At 40.1% G+C, this 22,839-nt stretch overlaps 1 protein-coding gene across 3 annotated transcripts in view; it reads left to right on the forward strand.

The window, feature by feature from the left end:
* LOC130367941 (BTB/POZ domain-containing protein 2) overlaps window positions 1-22,839 on the forward strand; it is a 120,081-nt gene that overhangs the window by 71,367 nt on the left and 25,875 nt on the right. For all 3 annotated transcript variants that reach the window (XM_056570986.1, XM_056570996.1, XM_056571001.1), the window contains exons 5-6: window positions 18,690-18,887; window positions 22,377-22,569. In XM_056570986.1, the coding sequence (XP_056426961.1) occupies window positions 18,690-18,887; window positions 22,377-22,569 (391 nt within the window). The remainder of the gene's footprint in view (window positions 1-18,689; window positions 18,888-22,376; window positions 22,570-22,839) is intronic.

Genomic DNA, 22,839 nt, shown 5'->3' on the forward strand with positions numbered 1-22,839 from the left:
AAAAGTAAAAGTAAAAAAAAAGTGAAAAATCCCCTCCCCCCAATAAAAAAGTAAAACGTCAGTTTTTTCCTATTTTACCCCCAAAAAGCGTAAAAAACATTTTTTATAGACATATTTGGTATCGCCGCGTGCGTAAATGTCCGAACTATTAAAATAAAATGTTAATGATCCCGTACGGTGAACGGCGTGAACGAAAAAAAATAAAAAAAGTCTAAAATTCCTACTTTTTTAATACATTTTATTAAAAAAAAAAATTATAAAAAGTGTATTAAAAGTTTTTTATATGCAAATGTGGTATCAAAAAAAAGTACAGATCATGGCGCAAAAAATGAGCCCCCATACCGCCACTTATACGGAAAAATAAAAAAGTTAGAGGTCATCAAAATAAAGGGATTATAAACGTACTAATTTGGTTAAAAAGTTTGTGATTTTTTTTAAGCGCAACAATAATATAAATGTATATAATAATGGGTATCATTTTAATCGTATTGACCCTAAGAATAAAGAACACACGTCATTTTTACCATAAATTGTACGGCGTGAAAACAAAACCTTCCAAAATTAGCAAAATTGCGTTTTTCGTTTTAATTTCCCCACAAAAATAGTGTTTTTTGGTTGCGCCATACATTTTATGATATAATGAGTTACGTCATTACAAAGGACAACTGGTCGCGCAAAAACAAGCCCTCATACTAGTCTGTGGATGAAAATATAAAAGAGTTATGATTTTTAGAAGGTGAGGAGGAAAAAACGAAAACGTAAAAATTAAATTGTCTGAGTCCTTAAGGCCAAAATGGGCTGAGTCCTTAAGGGGTTAAGGACACATGACGTATGAGAACGTCATGTGTTTTACCGGCCCCCCGCAACCATCTGGAGCGGAGCCGGTGCCCGATGCCTGCTGAAATCGTTCAGCAGGCATCGGGGCATATCGCCCAGGGGGGTCATTATGACCCCCCATGTCGGCGATGGCCGCAGATCGCTGGACAATTCAGTCCAGCGATCTGCGGCGGATTCCGGGTCAATCGGGTCTCCAGTGACCCGGAATTATTGGCTGATCGGGGCCGTCAGAGACGGCCCCGAACAGCCAGAGCCAGCAGGGTTGAGGTGCCACCTCACGATCGCCCTGATTCGTCGGCCGGATTACCGGCAGACCAATCAGGGCGCCTGCTGCGGGTGTCACTCCCGCAACCCGCTCCGCCCCTCTTCCGGAGGATGTGAGCGGGTGCGGGACGTGCACCCCGGGTGCTGGGGACCCCGATCCCCGGCGCCCCTGTTGGAATCGGGGCCCCAGGAGCAGCGGCGGCGGCGGAGACGACGAGGGACTGACCTGGTGCAACGAGGATCGTTGGAGGTGAGTGACAGCCTCCTACTGTTGCTTAGCAACAGCTCCCAGCATGCAAAAAGGGCATGCTGGGAGCTGTAGTTATGCAACAGCAGGAGGCAGACCACCACAACTCCCAGCATGCCCTTATGGGCATGCTGGGACTTGTAGTTTTGCAACAGCTGGAGGCACATTCTTTCTATGGAAAAGTGTACCTTCAGCTGTTGCATAACTACAACTCCCAGCATGCCCGTTGGCTGTCGGTGACTGCTGAGTTGTAGTTTTGCAACAGCTGAAGGCACACTGAGTTATGTAGCAAACCAGTGTGTCTCCAGCTGTTGCATAACTACAATCCCCAGCATCCCCAGCCAAAGTAGTATGCCTCCAGCTGTTGCATAACTACAACACCTAGCATGCCCTTCTGCTGTCCGTACATGCTGGGGGTTGTAGCTTTTGCAACAGCTGAAGGCACACTGGTTGCAAAACACTGAGTTTGTTACCAAACTCGGTGTTTCACAACCAGTGTGCCTCCAGCTGTTGCAAAACTACAACTCCCAGCATGCACTGATAGACCGTACATGCTGGGAGTTGTAGTTTTGCAACAGCTGGATGTTACCCCCCCCCCCCAATGTGAACGTACAGGGTACACTTAAATGGGCGGAGGATTACAGTAAGTATCCGGCTGCAAGTTTGAGCTGCGTCAAATTTTCTGCCGTAGCTCAAACTGCCAGCGAGAAACTACTGTGAACCCCCCGCCCGTGCGACTGTACCCTAAAAACACTACACTACACTAACACAAAATAAAAAGTAAAAAACACTACATATACACATACCCCTATACAACCCCCCTCCCCAATAAAAATGAAAAACGTCTGGTACGCCACTGTTTCCAAAACGGAGCCTCCAGCTGTTGCAAAACAACTACTCCCAGTATTGCCAGATAGCCGTTGACTGTCCAGGCATGCTGGGAGTTTTACAACAGCTGGAGGCACCCTGTTTGGGAATCACTGGCGTAGAATACCCCTATGTCCACCCCTATGCAAGTCCCTAATTTAGGCCTCAAATGCGCATGGCGCTCTCACTTTGGAGCCCTGTCGTATTTCAAGGCAACAGTTTAGGGCCACATATGGGGTATCGCCGTACTCGGGAGAAATTGCCTAACAAATTTTGGGGGGTATTTTCTGCCATTACCCTTTTAAAAAATGTAAAATTTTTGGGAAAACAAGCATTTTAGGTAAAAAAATATATATATTTTTTTACATATGCAAAAGTCGTGAAACACCTGTAGGGCATTAAGGTTCACGTTACCCCTTGTTACGTTCCCCGAGGGGTCTAGTTTCCAAAATGGTATGCCATGTGTTTTTTTTTTTTGCTGTTCTGGCACCATAGGGGCTTCCTAAATGCGGCATGCCCCCAGAGCAAAATTTGCTTTCAAAAAGCCAAATGTGACTCCTTCTCTTCTGAGACCTGTAGTGCACCAACAGAGCACTTTTCACCCCCATGCGAGGTGTTTTCTGTATCGGGAGAAATTGGGCTTCAAATTTTGGGGGATATTTTCTGCTATTACCCTTTTTAAAAATGTTAAATTTTTGGGAAACCAAGCATTTTAGGTAAAAAAAATTATATATTTTTTTGACATATGCAAAAGTCGTGAATACCTGTAGGGTATTAAGGTTCACTTTACCCCTTGTTACGTTCCCTGAGGGGTCTAGTTTCCAAAATGGTATGCCATGTGTTTTTTTTTTTGCTGTCCTGGCACCATAGGGGCTTCCTAAATGCGGCATGCCCCCCAAAAACCATTTGTCGCTCCTTCCCTTCTGAGCCCTCTACTGCGCCCGCCGAACAATTAACATAGACATATGAGGTATTTGCTTACTCGAGAGAAATTGGGTTTCAAATAAAAGTAAAAATTTTCTCCTTTTTACCCCTTGCAAAAATTCTAAAATTGGGTCTACAAGAACATGCGAGTGTGAGTGTAAAAAATGAAGATTTTGAATTTTCTCCTTCACTTTGCTGCTATTCCTGTGAAACACCTAAAGGGTTAATACACTTACTGAATGTTTTTTTGAATACTTTAGGGGGTGTAGTTTTTATAATGGGGTCTTTTATGGGGTATTTCTAATATGAAGACCCTTCAAATCCACTTCAAAACTGAACTGGTCCCTGAAAAATAGTGAGTTTGAAAATTTTGTGAAAAATTTCAAAATTGCTGCTGAACTTTGAAGCCCTATGGTGTCTTCCAAAAGTAAAAACTCATAAATTTTATGATGCAAACATAAAGTAGACATATTGTATATGTGAACCCAAAAAAAATATATTTTGAATATCCATTTTCCTTACAAGCAGAGAGCTTCAAAGTTAAAAAAATGCTAAATTTTCATTTTTTTTCATCAAATTTTGGGATTTTTTCACCAAGAAAGGATGCAAGTTACCATAAAATTTTACCACTAAGTTAAAGTAGAATATGTCACGAAAAAACAATCTCGGAATCAGAATGATAACTAAAAGCATTCCAGAGTTATTAATGTTTAAAGTGACAGTGGTCAGAATTGCAAAAAAACGCTCCGGTCCTTAAGGTATAAAATGGCCTGGTCCTTAAGGGGTTAAGGTATATTTGGGCTGGGTCCTTAAGGGGTTAAACACTATAAATTTATATTGTTACTACTGTTACATTTGAGACTATTGCTCTTAAACCTTCCTATAGTTCACAAAAATGTAAATTTACAAACCATTATTACTTAGGCAATGGATTAGCTAATTTGTTGAAAATGTTTCCATATACAGTTTCTTCCATAAGAGCATATACCTCTTACATTTTTGTAAATATTTTATATCTTTTTATTTGACAACACTGAAGAAATGACACTCTGCTACAATGTAGTAGTGCGTGCACAGCTTGTGTGACAGTGTTACATGTTGTTGTCCCCTCAAAATAGCTCAATACAACCATTAATGTCTTAACCTTGGCATTAAAAGTGACTATACACTTTTGTCCAAATACTATGTCCAAATTTGGCCCAATAAGCCATCTTCCCTCCCCATTGTCATGTGACTCTTAAAGGAAAACGGTCACATGTTCACTCCCGCACTAACCAGAGGTACTGTTGGATAGTGCGGGGACGCCGATTCATAACTTGCCCCGATCCATCCGGCCATTCGCCTGCAATCTTAGTTTTTCTATATATGCAAATGTAGCTATAACTGGCATGGACAGGGTTTTCAGGAGCCTAGTGGCACTGAGACGTCAGCGCCGCCCGCTTATGAATATTCATCCCTCCCGCTCTTCCTCTCCCCGCTGCTCCTAACTGGTCTTCAATGCACATGTGCCGCTTCCTGACATGCGTTGTGAAGACCAGTTAGGAGCGGCGGGAAGAGCTGGAGGGAGGGGGGGATGAATATTCCTAAGCGGGCGGCGCTGCGGATGGGCGATGCTGAAGTCTCAGTGCCACTAGGCCCCTGAAAACCCCGCCCATGACAGTTATAGCCACATTTGCATGTATAGAAAAACTAAGATTGCAGGCGCACGGCTGGTCTGATCTGGGCAAGGAAGGGATCATATGAATTGGTGCAGGAGTGAACATGTGACGGTTTTCCTTTTAAGGGTTACAAGGTCTCAGGTGTGAATTTGGTATTTTTGCTGTCACATTGTAATACTGGTCACTGGAAGTTCAACATGGCACCTCATGGCATGGAACTCTTTGAGAATCATTCAAAAAAGAATATTTGCTCTAAAAATGGACTAGGCAATAAAAATATTGTGAATTCAAACATGGTTGCACATCCACAACATGCACAATGATCTACTGCTTCTCAGCAAAATGTATTTATGATCATGAAGTGCAAGCCACTTCACGGCCACCTGTTAGTAGCGGGTCCCTAACGCCCCTAGCATCAAATGGCGTAGCACTGGGTGGCAACCACCACCGCCATGACACCAGTGCCCACCGGGTGAACGACCCACTGGCAGAGTAGCCCCAATGCCATACAAACCAGTCCCAGGGCCGTGCCTTCCCATAGACATGGTGCCGCGGTATCAATGGATGCCGCACAGACCCACACCAGTGTGAACAAGGTGTGAAAGCTCACTTACCATGTGCTCCCAGTCAGTGGGAGGCTGCCAGAAAGGAAGGGGCCCTGTGCAGCTTCCTGCTAATATGGCGGAGTGCAGACTAAGTAAGAACAACAACAACAAAAAGAGGGGGATAGAAAACACAATGTAGATTCAAATAGATAAAACAGACTTGCAAATCCACAACATACACAATGATCTAATGCTTCTCAGCAACATTTATTAAACTAACAGGTTTTTAATGTACTTTATGATCATGAAGTGCAAGCCCACTAGCCACGTCATGGCCACCTGTAAGTAGTGGGTCCCTAACGCAAAATCTTGCTAAGACCCTGATACCGAGCTGCAGCATGGTGAAAAAGACCACACAGCTGTTTCACAGGACAGATTCCAATCAGATCAAACCTCGCCATGGTCGACCAAGGAAGTTGAGTGCACTGCATCAAATTGGTCTGCATAGCTGTCTTCCCAGAAAGGAGCCCATTCTAAAGATATAGCACAAGAAAGCCTGCAAACAGTTTGCTGATGACAAGGACATGGATTACTGGAACCATGTCTTGTTGTCCGATTAAACAAATATAAACTTATTTGGATCATATAGTGTCAAGTGTGTGTGTCGGCAACCATGTGAGGAGTACAAAGACAAGTGTGTCTTGCCTCCTGTCTCGCATGTACTCGGTTGGCTTTATTGTTGTTTTTTCCTCTTTTCCTTCTGGTGAGAGTTCTGGCTCTACATTAAATCCCAATCAGTTTTTTAAAGCTCTGTAACTAATGTGAAAAACTAATGCTACTTAGGGGCTATGCAAAGCAGCTCAATGACACTGTCAGATATATTAATTTTAAATGTCCACAGGCTGGGCACCACATACAGGCTCCAGTGTTAATAATGTTCTGAAGCTAGCTAGTGTCAGGACATAATATGCACTTTTCTTTTTATCAGATTCTACACCCTGACAACAAAAGCACTGATCTTTGCTTCACTCCACCTAGACTTGCTAGCTGCAGCATGCCCTAAAACATGAAGGGGAAACATATAGGGGAAAGAAGAAATAGAAGTGGGAAGTGACAGTTACATAATTTATAAGGTTAAAAGACGAGTCAAAGTTCAGCTTACTACTCCATTGAGCCATAGAAAGCAGGAAAAAAAATATAAATATATATATTTTTTATTTATCCAGTATCTATCATTTGTTAGATTATATTTTTCCATAAAAACATTCAGTCCCCCCTTAAAGGGGTACTCCGGTGGAAAACTTTTTTTATTTTTTTAATCAACTGGTGCCAGAAAGTTAAAGGGGTATGCCATTGACCGTGCGGTTTAATTAATTAATTAATTAATTAATTAATTATATATTTTTATATTTCTTTCGGACATTTCCGCACACGGCGATACCACATATGTTTATTTTTATTTACTGTTTTTTTTTTTTTATGGGAAAAGAGTGGTGATTCAAACTTTTATTAGGGGAGGGGTTAATTCACTTTTTTTTTTTTTTGCAGTGTTATAGCTCCCATAGGGACCTATAACACTGCACGCACTGATCTTTTACATTGATCAGTTGTTTCTCATAAGAAACCACTGATCGATGATTCACTGAGCAGTCATTCGGTGATCGGACAGCATGGAGGCAGGTAGGGATCCTCCAGCTGTCTTGTAAGCTGTTCAGGTTGCCACGATTTTGCCGCGGCGATCCCGAACAGCTCCCTGAGCTAACCGGCAGTGATTTACTTTCACTTTGTAGAACGCCGTGTCTAAAGTGAAACTAAATCACTGCCGGTTAGCTCAGGGAGCTGTTCTGGATCGCCGCGTCTAAAGGGTTAAGATCAGTGATCATGCGATCAGTGCCACACGCGATTAGCCACGGGTCGGGGACGGGCCCGACTCGCCATGACGCGGGGCAACGCCGATCGGGAGGTTAAACTTGTTTGTCACACCTCACAACATCATGTGGCAGCAAGTTTCATAGTCCCACTGCTCTTACAGTAAAGAATTTCTATGTGTGTTGATGAAACCTTCTTTCTTCTAGACGTAGAGGATGCCCCCTTGTCAGGGTTACCTGTCTAGGTATGAAAAGATCACTAGAAAGATCTCTGTACTCTGTATATTTGTACATTGTGATTAAATTGCGCTTAAAGGGGTAGTCCTGTGGTAATAGTTTTACCTAATGTGTTTAGGACCTAGTACTGATCCCTGGGCGGTACCCCACACCAAGCAGAGTAAGTAATTACTGCCTACCCAGGGCCGGTGCAAGGAACTCTTGCTACACAAGCGAAGCTCCATTTTGCCCCCCCAATCCTCAAGTAGAAAAACAAAGCCACACCCCCCGCCCTCGTCTCCCACTTGCCAGCTAGCTGTTGGAAGTCTAAACTCCCAGCATGCTCTTACAGTGAGAACATGCTAGGAGTTGTAGTTCTACCAGCTAGCCAGTGGGAGGTAGATGTGGGCAGATGGCCAGGGAGCGGAGCTTCACAAAAAGTTGTACAAAAAGTAGCAGTTTGCCACTTTTTGTGCACCTTTTTTAAAATGCTACAGCACGTTTTGTAAGCCAGGTCTGACCTGGCTTAAATTTGCGACTTTTTTTTAAGGGGGTTTGGACTGGGACCAAAAATACATCCCGACATTTAAGAATAAGCAGTCCATTTTTTTTTTTTTTGGTGGGTTCTGAATGCTGGGAGCTCCACCAATCACCTCACTTCAAGTTGCTCTCCAGCTGTTGCAAAGCTAAAACTCCCATCATGTCTGGAGCCTCATGCATTATGGTATGCAGTTTGGTAACAGCTGAAGGCCACAGATTGGAGTACAGTGTCCCCATCATCACTGCAGAACTTAAAAATTACAGCAGTGATGGGACAGTCAGGAGAATACACAATGATATCACTGACCTGAGTGATGTCTTCTCTGATGTCGTTCCTTTTCCTCTGGTCCAGACGCCAGGTCTTCTTCCAGCTCCATCTTCTCTGCAGAGTCTGAGGCCCAAACTTCATTGTCTCCTCACTATGTCAGCAGATCCTCATCCTCTGTATGACCACAATAATCATTATAATATTGCCAGATACTGTGCCCTAAATAAAATACTGCCACACACTGCACCCTCTGAATGTAATACTGCCACACACTGTACCCACTGAATATAATACAGCCATACACTGCACCCCAAATATAATACTGGCATACACTGCGCCCCAAATATAATACTGCCATACACTGAGCCCTGAATATAATACTGGCATACACTGCGCCCCAAATATAATACTGGCATACACTGCGCCCTGAATATAATACTGGCATACACTGTGCCCTGAATATAATAATGCTATGCACTGTGCCCTGATTATAATAATGCCATGCAGGGTGCCCTGAATATAATACTGCCATACACTGCACCCTGAATATAATACTGCCATACACTGCGCCCTGAATATAATACTGCCATACACTGCGCCCTGAATATAATACTGCCATACACTGCGCCCTGAATATAATAATGCCATGCACTGCGCCCTGAATATAATACTGCCATGCACTGCGCCCTGAATATAATACTGCCATGCACTGCGCCCTGAATATAATACTGCCATGCACTTTGCCCTGAATATAATACTGCCATACACTTTGCCCTGAATATAATACTGCCATACACTTTGCCCTGAATCTAATACTGCCATACACTTTGCCCTGAATCTAATACTGCCATACACTGCGCCCTGAATAGAATACTGCCATACACTGCGCCCTGAATAGAATACTGCCATACACTGAGCCCTGAATAGAATACTGCCATACACTGAGCCCTGAATATAATACTGCCATACACTGAGCCCTGAATATAATACTGGCATACACTGCGCCCCAAATATTATACTGGCATACACTGCGCCCTGAATATAATACTGGCATACACTGTGCCCTGAATATAATAATGCTATGCACTGTGCCCTGATTATAATAATGCCATGCAGGGTGCCCTGAATATAATACTGCCATACACTGCACCCTGAATATAATACTGCCATACACTGCGCCCTGAATATAATACTGCCATACACTGCGCCCTGAATATAATAATACCATGCACTGCCCCCTGAGCATTAGGATGCTCCTATCACGGATGCTATTTCTGTTTAACTCTTCTTAGAACTCCCCTATCACAAAGGATTTTTCTAATGATGTCGCACTGTAAAGAACGACCGGTCGATGCATCATTATCCTACGCCCAGCCTATCATATGACTGCATAGGTCACATGACTCTCACTCAAATCTTGCATAGTCTAACTCCAAAAGTTTTATCTCCAAAAAATCTATAGTGGTCTCATTGTAAAGGATTTATAGTGAGGAAATATGTAGGTAATATTTGAGAAGAAAATTTATATTTTTGTAATCCCTATCTTTTTGCAAGCCACCCTAATAAACCAGACATATCAATGCCAAGGCGTTCCTGGGTATTTTTTTTTTTTTTTTTATATTGGCAACTATGACCTTCCTCTTCAAATTGCAAAGCGCACCCATACTATCTGTTTCTTGTTTATAATGTATAGTTGGACCATGAAAGCTAATCCTTCATTTAACCCCTAAAGGACTCAGCCCATTTGGACCTTAAGGACTCAGACAATTTTATTTTTACGTTTTCGTTTTTTCCTCCTCGTCTTCAAAAAATCACAACTCTTTTATATTTTCTTCCACAGACGAGTATGAGGGCTTGTTTTTTGCGCGACCAGTTGTCAGTTGTAATGCCATCACTAATTTTTCCATAAAATGTATGGCACAACCAAAAAATACTATTTGTGTGGAGAAATGAAAAAGAAAACCGCAATTTTGCTAATTTTGGAAGGTTTTGTTTGCACGCCATACAATTTAAGGTAAAAATTAAGTGTTCTTTATTCTTTGGGTCAATATGATTAAAATTATACCCATGATAACATACTTTTCTATTACTGTTGTGCTTTAAAAAAATCGCAAACTGTTTAACCAAATTAGTACGTTTAAAATCCTCCTATTTTGAAGACTTTTCATTTTTCCGTATAAGCCGCGGTATGAGGGCTCATTTTTTGCACCGTGATCTGTACTTTTTATTGATAGCATATTTGCTTATATAAAACTTTTAATACATTTTTTATGAATTTTTTTTGAATAAAATGTTATAAAAAAGCAGCTATTTTGGATTTTTTTTTTTTTTTACGTTTACCGTACGGTATCATTAACATTTTATTTCAATAGTTCGGATAATTACGCACGCCGCGATACCAAATATGTATATAAAATATTTTTTTTATACTTTTTGTGGGTGAAAAAGGGGAAAATGAGACAATTTAGGTTTTTATTTGGTGCGGGGGTTTTTCAAATTTAGTAAAATTTTTTTAACCTTTTTTTACTTTTATTTTTACACTTTAATAGTCCCCATAGGGGACTATTTATAGCAATCATTCGATTGCTAATACTGTTCAGTGCTATGTATAGGACATAGCACTGATCAGTATTATCGGTCATCTTTTGCTCTGGTCTGCTCGATTGCAGACCAGAGCAGAAGACCCGTGGAAGGCAGCGGAGGCAGGTGAGGGGACCTCCAGCTTCCATGAGCGGCATAATAGGGATACTAGAATTCTTAAAAACAATACGTGTGCTCGGAGCTGGTGTATATTTGTGCAAAAAAATGACATTTGCGTTCTTTTTGTGCGCAAAAAAAAAGACGCAGTTAGTAAATTCATGTCTACAGGAAAAGCGGCTCTACGGTACACCTGAACGGTGACATCTTTAGAAAAAGTTCCACCAAAAAAGATGCACAAAAAGAACGCAGGAAATATCCTTGCACAAGATTTTGGCAAGAAAATACACCTAAAATTACTTTATATAGATTGATGAATTCCCCCCTACAATATTGGACAGCTATTCATCATTCCCTGCAAAAAGTGGAAGTAAGCTTCAGGGTGCAGATAGGTAGGACCTCTTCTGTTACATAAAAAGTCTGTCAGCTCTATAAGCGATCAAGAGATGCAGACACCGTTTGATAGATATTAGGCTACTTTCACACTGCCGTTGTGACCCTTCTGTAACTGATCCATTAGGCCCTTTTTTTTTTTTTGGCCTTTAATGCCTGTTATCGTGACAGGTCACAACGGGCACAGCCAGATTATATATATGATTATAATGGTTCTGTTTTAGTTTAGCAGGAGAAAAAGACGGTGCATGCACTAATTTTTTTCCCGTTATTCTCCCGTCGTTTTTCAATTATATTTTTCCTGGACCTGATGATAGAAGCCACAAACCTATAAAATGACCTTTATTATTTCTCTACCAAGTGTCAAGTAGGCAATACTAAGCTGCTCCAGTGCCACAGCCTGACAGGCCTTTTTTGTTTGCCTTCACCTCCCAGCCACTCTTTGGTTGACAGTCTGGGTTTTGTTCAATCAAGGTGCACTTGAGCAGCTTGGCCCCATCTCCTTGACAGTTTGAGCAATAAAAAGTCAAATTTATAAATTTGGCAACAAAATTTAGCTACAAGGAAGGTACAGTTTGCTTTAATGCTGTAAGATCTATACGTCAGTGTCTGCAGCAAATACAGCTAACAGGTTCCAATTAAAGGGATATTCCGCCCATAAACATCTTATAAGATGTCTGATCACTGAGGGCCAGCTACTAGGAACCGATCTCTGTACAGCACCCAGCATTCTGTTGTCTCGGGAACCTCTGAGTTTCTGGGACTGGAGACGTCCCCCCTCTTGAAGGGGTGTGGCGTGATGTCACGTCTCCAGTCCTGGAAACTCAGGTTTCAGAGACCACAGAATGCAAGGATGTCACGGGTCTCCCAGTAACTGACCCCCGCGATCAGACATCTTATCTCCTATGCTTTTGGATAGGGGATAAGATGTCTATGGGCGGAATACCCTTTTAAAGGGGTACTCCACAGGAATTAATTTGTTTTTAAATAAACTGATGCCAGAAAGTTAAACAGATTTGTAAATTACTTCTATTTAAATATCTTAATCCTTCCAGTACTTATCAGCTGCTGTATACTACAGAGGGAGTTCTTTTCTTTTTGAATTTCCTTTCTGTCTGACCACAGTGCTCTCTGCTGACACCTTGGTCCATGTCAGGAACTGTCCAGAGTAGGATAGGTTTTCTATGGGGATTTGCTCCTACTCTGGACAGAAGTGTCAGAAGTGAGCACTATGGTCAAACTGAAAGGAAATTCAAAAAGATAAGAACTTCCTTTGAAGCATACACCAGCTGATAAGCACTGACAGGATTAATATTTAAAAAATTTTAACTTTCTGGCACCAGTTGATTTAAAAAAAAAAAAAAAATGTTTTCCAGTGGAGTACCCCTTTAAAGAACTCTACCTTTTTTAAATCGCATCCATAGTCTTAAACAGCAATTCTTTTTGTATTTATCTTGTCCTTTTGACAAATCTACTGTGCTTATTGCTACAGTTTTATGTAACTGCGGCATCTTTGTAGTTATTTAGCAATAATTGCAAAAGGGGGGTTACTCAAAACCTGTAAGTGTAAACTCACCCTAAAATATATTATTAATTCTGTCTATGTTCCTTGTGAACAGCTGTTCTTCACCCACTTCTTCCCAATCCTGTACTTGGCTGTAAGGCAACGGACAACAGAAAGGAATCTTCCACTTGCTGCTCTGTCTGCAAAAGAGACCAAGGAACACATTTTGTTAAATAAGTAATGCTCAGAGATCAGCCTATATGCAGTGTATGGATATTCATTTAATGCTGACAATTGCAGTGAATTGATAAGGGGTCCTTTTAGTTTTTAATGTAAACTTGGCTTTTGTCATTGGGGATGGACACTGACTGCTTGGGTTGATTCACATCTAACAACTTTTTAAAGCACAGTTCATAATTATAGTTAAAGGGATACTCCGGCCCTAAGGCATCTTATCCCCTTTCCAAAGGATATGGGATATCGTGACGTATCAACTCCGTCCCTGTGTGACGCCAACATACGCGGGCAGAGTCGTGACGTCACGATACTCCGGCCCCGTAGTTGTGACCCGGCAGACTTCGATGCTGCAGCTCTGTGTGTGCTAAACGATGAATACCAATAAATGACTTCAGAACACCACTTTGTAACCCCAATTCAAGTCGCAGCTGTGGAAAAAAAAGTGCACTATATATATGTGTACATTTTTTTAACCCCTAAATGTACAAACCCATTTATAATTTTTTTTTTCTTCTCCTTTCAGATCTGTGTATGCAGAGAACTACTTCTGATTCGGTGGACTACAATGACCAGCGTTGTTTTGATTTAATATTAGTAAAATGGTTAACGAGGATTATTTTTTGGAATATAAGGTTTTTTTTTTAAACGTGTTGTGTTTTTTTTTTATTTACTTTTACAGGCTTAGTAGTGCAAGCTGTCTTATAGATGGAATCCATTACTAACCTGGGCTTAGCATTGGCCCCAAAACAGCTAGCGCTAACCCACAATTATCTCGGTAGCCACCGCCACAGGGTTACCGGAAAGAGCCAATGTGCCCGGAGCTTCAAAAATGGCGCTCCTGGGTCTTGGTGATAACAGGCTGGCGTTATTTAGGCTGGGAAGGGCCAATAACATTGGTCTTCTACCACCCTGGTAACATCAGGCTTTTGTTGCTTGGTTGGTTTCTGTCTGAGAATGAAAATATGTGTAACCCCACACAATTTGCATAAATAATTAAATTATATATATATAAAAAAACATAGGGTTTCCCCTTTTTTTTGTCTCAGCCATATACCAATCAAGCAGCAACAGCCTTACATTACCAGGGTGGGCGAGGAACATTGTTAATGGCCTTGCCCCAGCCTAAATAAAGCCAACCTGTTATCGCCTAGGCCATGTTTGACGCTCCGGGCCTGTGGGTGCTGGCTCTTCCCAGAACCCCTATGGTGGGGGGTACCGGCGTAATAATTGGGGGTTAGCGCTAGCTGTTTTTGGGGCTAATGCTAAGCTCTGGCTTAGTAATGGACTCTGTCTTCACTACTAAGCATATAAAGTAAATAAAAATGAAAAAAAAACACAACACGTTTAAAAAAAATTAAAATGATTCCAAAAAACACTCCCCAGAAGCCCTCGTTAACCATTTTATTAATATTAAACAAAAAAACGCTGGTCATCGACATAGTTCACCGATTCTGGAGTAGTCCACAGGTAACACTGATATGAAACGAGAAGAAAAAAAAAACAGATAATAGGTTAGTACATTTGTCACCCTCCTGCACACCTCCCGCCCGCGGCACATGGCTACAACTCCCTGCATGTCCTCACTGTAAGTCATGCAACGGCGAGCTGGTGAGAGATGTGCAGGCGGGTGACAAGCTTACCTGACTTGCTTGCTTTCATTTCCACATCTCGTACCGCATGACTACAACTCCTAGCATGCCCTTACAGTAAGGACATGCTGGGAGTTGTAGTCATGCAGCGCAGGCAAGAGATTTGTGAGTGGGTGACAAGCTTGTTACCCACCTGCACATCTTCTGCCCACCCACGCCGCACGACTACAACTCCCAGCATGTTCTTACAGTAAGGGCATGCTGGGAGTTGTAATTGTGCAGAGCGGTTGACAAGGAAGCCAGGGAAGCTGACTGCAATGCTCTCTGCTCCCTGGCTTCTCAGCGGGGATATTGAAGTTACGGCACTGTAACTTCATATTGCCTGTTGGCATCTGTGATTGGCCAGGCGGTCCGGGCCAATCACGGGTCCACCTGAGAAATATGAAATTACAGTGTCGTAATTTCATATTCCTGTTGGCAGGCTCTGCTCCCTGTCCATCCGCCGGCAAGCTGTTGGAATTATAACTTTCAGAATGTACTCACTGTAAGGGCATGCTGGGAGTTGTAGTCCCTGCAATAGCTTGCGGGTAGGTGGTAGATGTGGGCAGTTGGCCGGGGAGTGGAGCTGCGCAAATAGTCGCAGTTTGTGACTTTTGTGCAACTATTTAAAAATGATGTTAAAGGTGAGTTTGTAAGCCAGGTCTGACCTGGCTTACACTTGTGACTTTTTAAGGGGGTTTGTGACTTTAAAAAAAAAAAAAAAAATTTTTTATTTATTTTGCCTACGTGTGACTTTCACACTCGATAAATCTCCGACCACTGCAAATTGAAAACTAAAAATTGCTTAGGTAGGGCTGATTGGTACTTTATGCTTGCCAACAAAAGTCACACAAAAAAATTGCGTGTGTGTGTGTTCCAGCATCATGTCCAAACGGCTAAAGATATTAACATGAAACTTGGCACACATGTTACTTATATGTCAACAACAAACATAGGATAGGTAATTTAACCCTTACTCACCCCCACTCACAGATGTTAGTATAATAAATCACACACAATCACTTGAATGATAGAGAAATAGATAGTAGGTAGTATAAATCACGTCAATGGGTAAGTAGGTGTCTCAACTGTTCAGAGATAATGCTAGTCACAGTCAGTGTGGTGTCAATGTACACAGAAAAGAAAGATATAATGTAGCCTCCCCGGGCTTACCAGCAGCAAGTATCGATTCATCGGCAGCAGGCAGTATCTAATCGTGCAATAAGTGAACTATGGCTTATTCCGGGCTGCCTCCATTCCCCTACTGTTCTAGCTAAATGCTGGCTTCTACATCATCTTTATGTCAGCCGAAGTGTCTTCTTTCTATACATCAGTTTATAGTTTGGTCTCAAGTGTTCTACCAATAAGTGTGGTTTTCCAGCTCTCCAACACCCCTGGTTTTGTCCCCAGGGGCATTCCCATCTACTTGATCTATATATAGAGACACCATAGCGGGTCTATAAATACTACCCTGAGGGTCTTACTCACTGTAACCTTATCGATTGTGCACTCATGAAATGTTCCCTAGGAAGCGGAATAAAATATATGCAAAAATCTATTGAGGAACAATAGTGTTATATATATTTTTTCTATTCTTTCCATATTGCATTATATCTTTCTTTTCTGTGTACATTGACACCACACTGACTGTGACTAGCATTCTCTCTGAACAGTTGAGACACCTACTTACCCATTGACGTGATTTACACTACCTATCTATTTCTCTATCATTCAAGTGTTGGTGTGTGATTTATTATACTAACATCTCTCTTGAATGTATATATGTGGTATCCTCTCATTCCCTGATGAGCCCTGACCTCCTAAAGGGCAAAACGTGTTGGCAAGAGAAGGCTACTGATCCATATGCGCAGTATTGTCTATTTGTTTCCCGTCCCTATCCACACTTAGATTGAGGAGTTCTCTATCTAGATAGGTAGGGTCTCCAGTGAGGCACTCACCTGTATCCTTAACCCTTCTTCTCATGAGTCAGCATTTTTGTATCTAAGTAAATCTATTTTTGATTATTTGAACCTTATTGGTGATTTTCTCTCTTTACATATTTCATTATTTTTCACCAAGGGATATTTATATCAATCTGGTCTTAGGGTAGCAGCTATCAACTACTCGGTTTCTTGCAACCAACAAGGATTAGGAAGGAAAAAAACGGGGAAACACCGGGTACTCAGCTAGTCCCTTGATGAATCTCCCTCTGTTTGTAATTTCATGACCATGATGCCTGTTAAGGTGTGGGATATATTAGATGAAGCAGACAGTCAGCTGTTGAAGTTGATTTACTGCAAGCTGTAATAAGAAAAAAAATTAGGAAAGTAACATTGTAAAAAATATAAACTATAAAACAACATATTAAATGTTTTTAAACAAGGGGTTATTAAATAAAATATGTTTTGACTGTTAGGATACACAGAAACAAAACACTCTGAAGCCAGGCTGAACACATTTGGCTCAATTTATGAAAATGGTCTTGTTGCTCTTTTTGCCCATAGCAACTATTTAAAGCTTAGCTTTCAATATTGTTTGCTTTGGGAAATTGGAACCTGCACTGTGATTGGTTGCTAAGGCTGGGTTCACACAGAGTTTGTGTTGTATGTTTAATTCATATGTTAATGGATGGCATAGTCTACTATGCTTTTATATACAGCGAAATTAAATGTAATGAAAGAGAAACCATAAAACACAAAATGCAGTCTTCAGACATCTATCAAACAGTTTAAGGCATCACGTCACGATTTTGCCACACTATTTACAATCAGTTTTTGTTTTGGAAAACGTATCCCTCAAAAGCTGACACAACTGTTTGCAATTGTGTGTTCAATATGGTTTCCATTGACTTCAGTGTTATATAAACCGTATGCAGTTTTTATAAAGGACAAAAAAACATTTGTAAACATAAAAAAGCGGGACACAACCACACACAACGCTGTGGTTGACCACTGTCAAAAAAACGTGCAAAACTGTAAAATTACAAAAACTTACACATCGTGTTGTGTGACTTTTTGTATGAGAGATCAATGTATTCGGTTTGCTATATGGTTGTATATAGTTTTTAAATACAATACCGTAAGTAACAGTTATAGGAATTGTAAAGCAAAATTGTGATGTGAATGCACCCTAAGAAATCTTTTTTTCCATGTACTTTACTGTAAAATACTACTAGAGAGCCACTTTATTGCACTGACATTACTTCAGACAATCTTCAAATGCACAGGTTACATCTTTATTATGTAGTGTTTTTGTCCAAGATGGCATTTGGCAAACAGGACTTTAGTTGTTTACATTCATATTTGAAGGAAATGTTACATTTCTGATAGAAGCAAAAAAAAATGTCATCTGTCCACATTTCTCTTTATAATTTAGACACAGAACCATTGAGGATGTCTATGAATACCACATTAAAATACAAGGTCTAACTCACTATAGTAAGCCCTGTGTTTTTTTTTTTTTTTTTCCACACAGTCCCATTTTGATGAATAGAATAAGTAGTTAACACTCAAGAAAATAAACATATTAGTGGGTAACTGGCATTTTAAATAATTTCTTGTCACACATCCTGAAAGTTTGCTCTATTATGGTCCAAGTGGTGAAAAAATTGCTGTAATGAAGAAAGGCTTATCTTAATGCCTTGTCTCTTCAACCCTGATTTGGATTTTTATGGCTCTCCTGGGAAAGAAAAATAGTGTGGGGTTTGGCCTCACAGAAACACTCTTATCCATATAGTACTAACTCCAACTCTTACGAGTACCAAAAAAAAACTTATCAAGGCTGAAGGGATACATCACGCATTGCTTCTGCCCCTTGTTCCAGCAATCAGTTGTTTTTTTTGCCACATGATATGTCAGACATTTTTTTTGAAACAGTAGAGACTTAATTTAAAAAAAAAAAAAAAATGCATTTTGAGTACAATGTAATAAAAGTTATGCCTCTGGGTGGACAACACAAATAGGTTACTTGTATTTACATATTTTTGCTTTTGTTCAGATACCCTTGTTGCAGTCTTAGAACGGGATACATTAGGGATTCGTGAGATCAGACTCTTTAATGCAGTTGTACGCTGGTCTGAGGCAGAGTGCCAGAGGCAGCAGCAACCGATAACCTCAGAAAATAAACGGAAAGCTCTCGGCAAAGCATTATCACTTATCCGTTTCCCTCTTATGACCATTGAAGAATTTGCAGCAGGTATACTTAAATAAACATCTTTTTATTACAGTTTATATAAACTATTAGTAGTATGTTGCCTTGTTCAATATTTGACTATTTTCACATTTTTGACAGTAAAGCTGCCTAATCTCTATCATGGATTTAAATTTTTTTTATTTGAAAAAACTTGGAGAATAAGAGTTATCTCTCTTCTCTTTATTAACACAGTTTACGTGAGTTTTAACAAATTGAAAAAATATGTCAGTCTATCTTAATCCCTAAAGCCATAGATTTGTGTTCTTAGGTTGTTTATCACAACTTTCTCCCCCTTTTAATGATGCCACTCTTTACAGCTCTTTGTGTTCCAATAGATTTTACTTTCCTTGCCAATAGTGCTCTGTAGTTTGCCTGCTGCCCTCCCTACAGCCTATTGTAGCCCAAACAGGATTATGTGTGTTAAGGTGTTTATTATGAATAATGTTCGGCCAAACATTTGTGAGTGTAGGTAAATGTAAGCTATATGACTATAGTCAAATAGTTAAAAAAAAAATATATATATATGTCAGAAATCAAAACATGTTCTTTTACTAAGCAGGAGCTAACACAATTGCAACTGCAGAGATCCTGTAGGTTGGACAGGAGCAGCCTCTGATAACTATAGTAGACCTTCACTTTGAGATCTGTCCTGGTGTCTCTTACTAAAGATGGACAGAGCCTAATAAACAGTAAACAGCAAATTTAGTATTAGTTCAGTTGCTAGTGGCTGAAACTTTTAAACATTTTCAGGTGTAAGAATGCAAACATTTTTAAGACTAAATATTTTAGATCTCACAAGATGTAAGAAAAGTTAGTGTTGCATTTCAGAGAAAGTATAGTTTTAAAATGTTCTTGGCTAGCTTCGATCTAGTTTCTGTCTACTCAACTTAGCTGGGAATAATCTGTCAGTCAAGCTTAGCTGAATAGGGAGAAGCTTAAAGGGATACTCCAGTGGAAAACAGTTTATTTTAAATCAACTGGTGCCAGAAAGTTAAAACACAGATTTGTAAATTACTTCTATTAAAAAATCTTAATCCTTCCAGTACTTATCAGGTGCTGTATGCTACAGAGAAAGTTCTTTTTATTTTTCAATTTCTTTTATGTCAGACCACAGTGCTCTCTGCTGGCACCTCTGTCCATGTCAGGAACTGTCCAGAGTAGGATAGGTTTGCTATGGGGATTTGCTCCTACTCTGGACAGTTCCTGACATGGACAGAGGTGTCAGCAGACAGCACTGTGGACAGACAGAAAATAAATTAATAGCATACAGCAGCTAAGTATTGGAAGGATTAAGATTTTTTTTATATAAGTATTTTACAAATCTGTAACCTTTTGCCACCAGTTGATTTAAAATATAGTTTTCCACCACAGTACCCCTTTAAGGGGAGCCTTTCAAAACAAAACATATTTCATTGTATGCACACCAATCTGTGAGCTGTTTTGTTTTTTAACATGTTCAAAAATAACAATTTACAACTCAAAAGGCTGTTTTCCCCATTCATTTCAGTGGAAAAATGTTCCTCCATAGTTCCCTAAAAGTTAATTTTGTTTTGTCTGCTATTGTTACGGACATAAAAATTAAGTGCCTGAGATTACGTTTAGGCCATATATTGTTGTATGTTTCAAAATACATCGTATCTAAAAATATTAAAACTTTCTTTTATTATAGCTTTTGCGATGAACAAAATCATTAAAAGTACAAAAGGTTTTTTTTTTCTATATTTTTTTTAAATGGCCTAAATGAAATAAGCTGAAAAACTATTCCACAATGGCAGATAAGTCTGAGTTTTAGATTTGTTTTTTACTTGAAAAATTGATGTTCATAAACCTTATAAAAACTACCATGGCATAAGACCTTTAACTGTAATTACAGCAGCATGATCCTGCTGACATCCATTTAAAGCATTTCCTTAATTTAAATTAACTTTTGAAAGTCGGAGCCTCAGTGCTGAGACCCCCTTTGCATGTCAGTTACAGCCGAGTGAATCACTCAGTAGCACGCTTCACTCGCTAGCTCGGCAAGCAGTCTTAATGGTTACAGCAGATGTTCTTCATCATAGTCTATGGAGCCAGTCTTCTGTAATCAGACTGTGTCGGCCGCATCCTTTATTCTGGAGGGTGGGTCTCGACACAGAGACCCTGACAAATCTTAACTTTTCATGTTTGAATGAGTCGTTTCAGAAGTTAAAACGTTACTGTCATTAGTAAGAACATTTTAACAAAAAGCTTAAATCTGTGTAGTAATATGTCCGAAGACCTATGTATGTGTTAATATGTAAAATACCTTTTGATCTATGTATTCCTGTAATGAGTCTTTCTGAATTCCTCTCATAAGCTGTAGGTGTTTCCCCTCGAGCATGATGAGCTCCTCTCCTCCCTCCTCCCTCCTCCCTCCTCCCTTCTCCCTTGTCATGAGGTCTGCACAAACATTTTTACACTTGTACAGGTTCCTGCATAAATGCATGCTCTATATAACTCTAATGCTGCCATGAATGCTCATATAGTAATTTAGCACCGTGTATTGCTTGTCACTGTGCATGTGAATGCTGCTCCTGAAGAGGCTGCAAGCTGTCTGCATCTTGTCTGGATCTCACAGCTGTTCTCACACAGTTGAAAGCTGGATTATACACTGTACTGAGCAGAGGAGAGAGAGAAAACCACACACCCACTCCCCCTCTCTTGAGAATTTCAGTCCTTTTCCTGGTAGTGCGGACCAAAGAGCCCTAGATACCAGGGTTCGTTTTCAAAATTAAAAAGATAGAGACCCCTAGTGGCCATGGTTTTAAACCATTTATTTCACATCTTTAGCAATAACATTTTTTTAATGAAGTATATTAGGAAAATTATTACATGGAAAAAAAGTTGTTTCTAACGGCAGTAACGCTTTAATTTAAATTACAGTAATGCTTTAAAGTAAGCTACATCACTTAAAAAAATGTCAAATTATCTGCTGATTGACTTAATAATAGTGGTCAAAGCTCTAAATCTTCTCTATAGACGTGGATTTGAAAGATAACATGCTTGATATCTGCAGCTAACACTAAAGAAGAAAATGTGCTATGTACTATTAAATCTGTTTATATACAGGAGATTTGGAACCTTTTATCAGCAAACAATGATTCCAACTACTATAAAGAAATAAGAAGAAACTTCAATTTGGATCCTGTTAATGTAAAAAAAAAACTGTGTTTATTCACTTAGGGGGAGATTTATCAAACCTGTGTAAAGGAAAAGTAGCCCAGTTGCCCATAGCAACCAATCAGATTGCTTCTTTCATTTTGCAGAGGCAGAGGCCTTGTTAAAAATGAAAGAAGTGATCCGATTGGTTGCTATGGGCAACTAGGCAACTTTCCTTTGCACAGGTTTTGATAAATCTCCCCCTTAAAGTTTAATTTAGTGGTTTGCTTTGGACATTAAAATTTTGTTTTCTTCTATATTTGCTCTCCTTAATTTATCTATAACTTTCCTCACCCATAATTTTATTTTTTCTAGGCCCAGCTCAGTCTGGTATACTCACTGACCGGGAGGTGGTCAGTCTTTTTCTGCACTTTACAGTAAACCCCAAACCTCGAGTAGAGTTCATAGACAGGCCAAGGTGTTGTCTGCGTGGGAAAGAGTGTAATATTAACCGTTTTCAACAGGTAGAAAGTCGATGGGGCTACAGTGGCACCAGTGATCGAATAAGGTACTGCTGCATATTTTTAAGATTGTTCTTTAGTTTTTCCAGCTCAACGGTTTCTACAAAATTAAAAATTATAGTCCCACAGTTGTATATGTCTTGCAGTTAGAAATGGCAGTTTTCTGTAGGCATAAGTGTTGTCCCATTGACAAACAGGATTTCTCTAGTGGGTTCCAACAGAAGATTGAACATGTTTAATCTTTTGCTGAAATCAAATTAATAGTCAGAAGCTCCTCTGCTTTTACAGTGCATAGGGTGATAAAAAATGCACTTTTT

The sequence above is a fragment of the Hyla sarda genome, chromosome 1, assembly GCF_029499605.1.
Source record: "Hyla sarda isolate aHylSar1 chromosome 1, aHylSar1.hap1, whole genome shotgun sequence".
NCBI lineage: Eukaryota > Metazoa > Chordata > Amphibia > Anura > Hylidae > Hyla > Hyla sarda.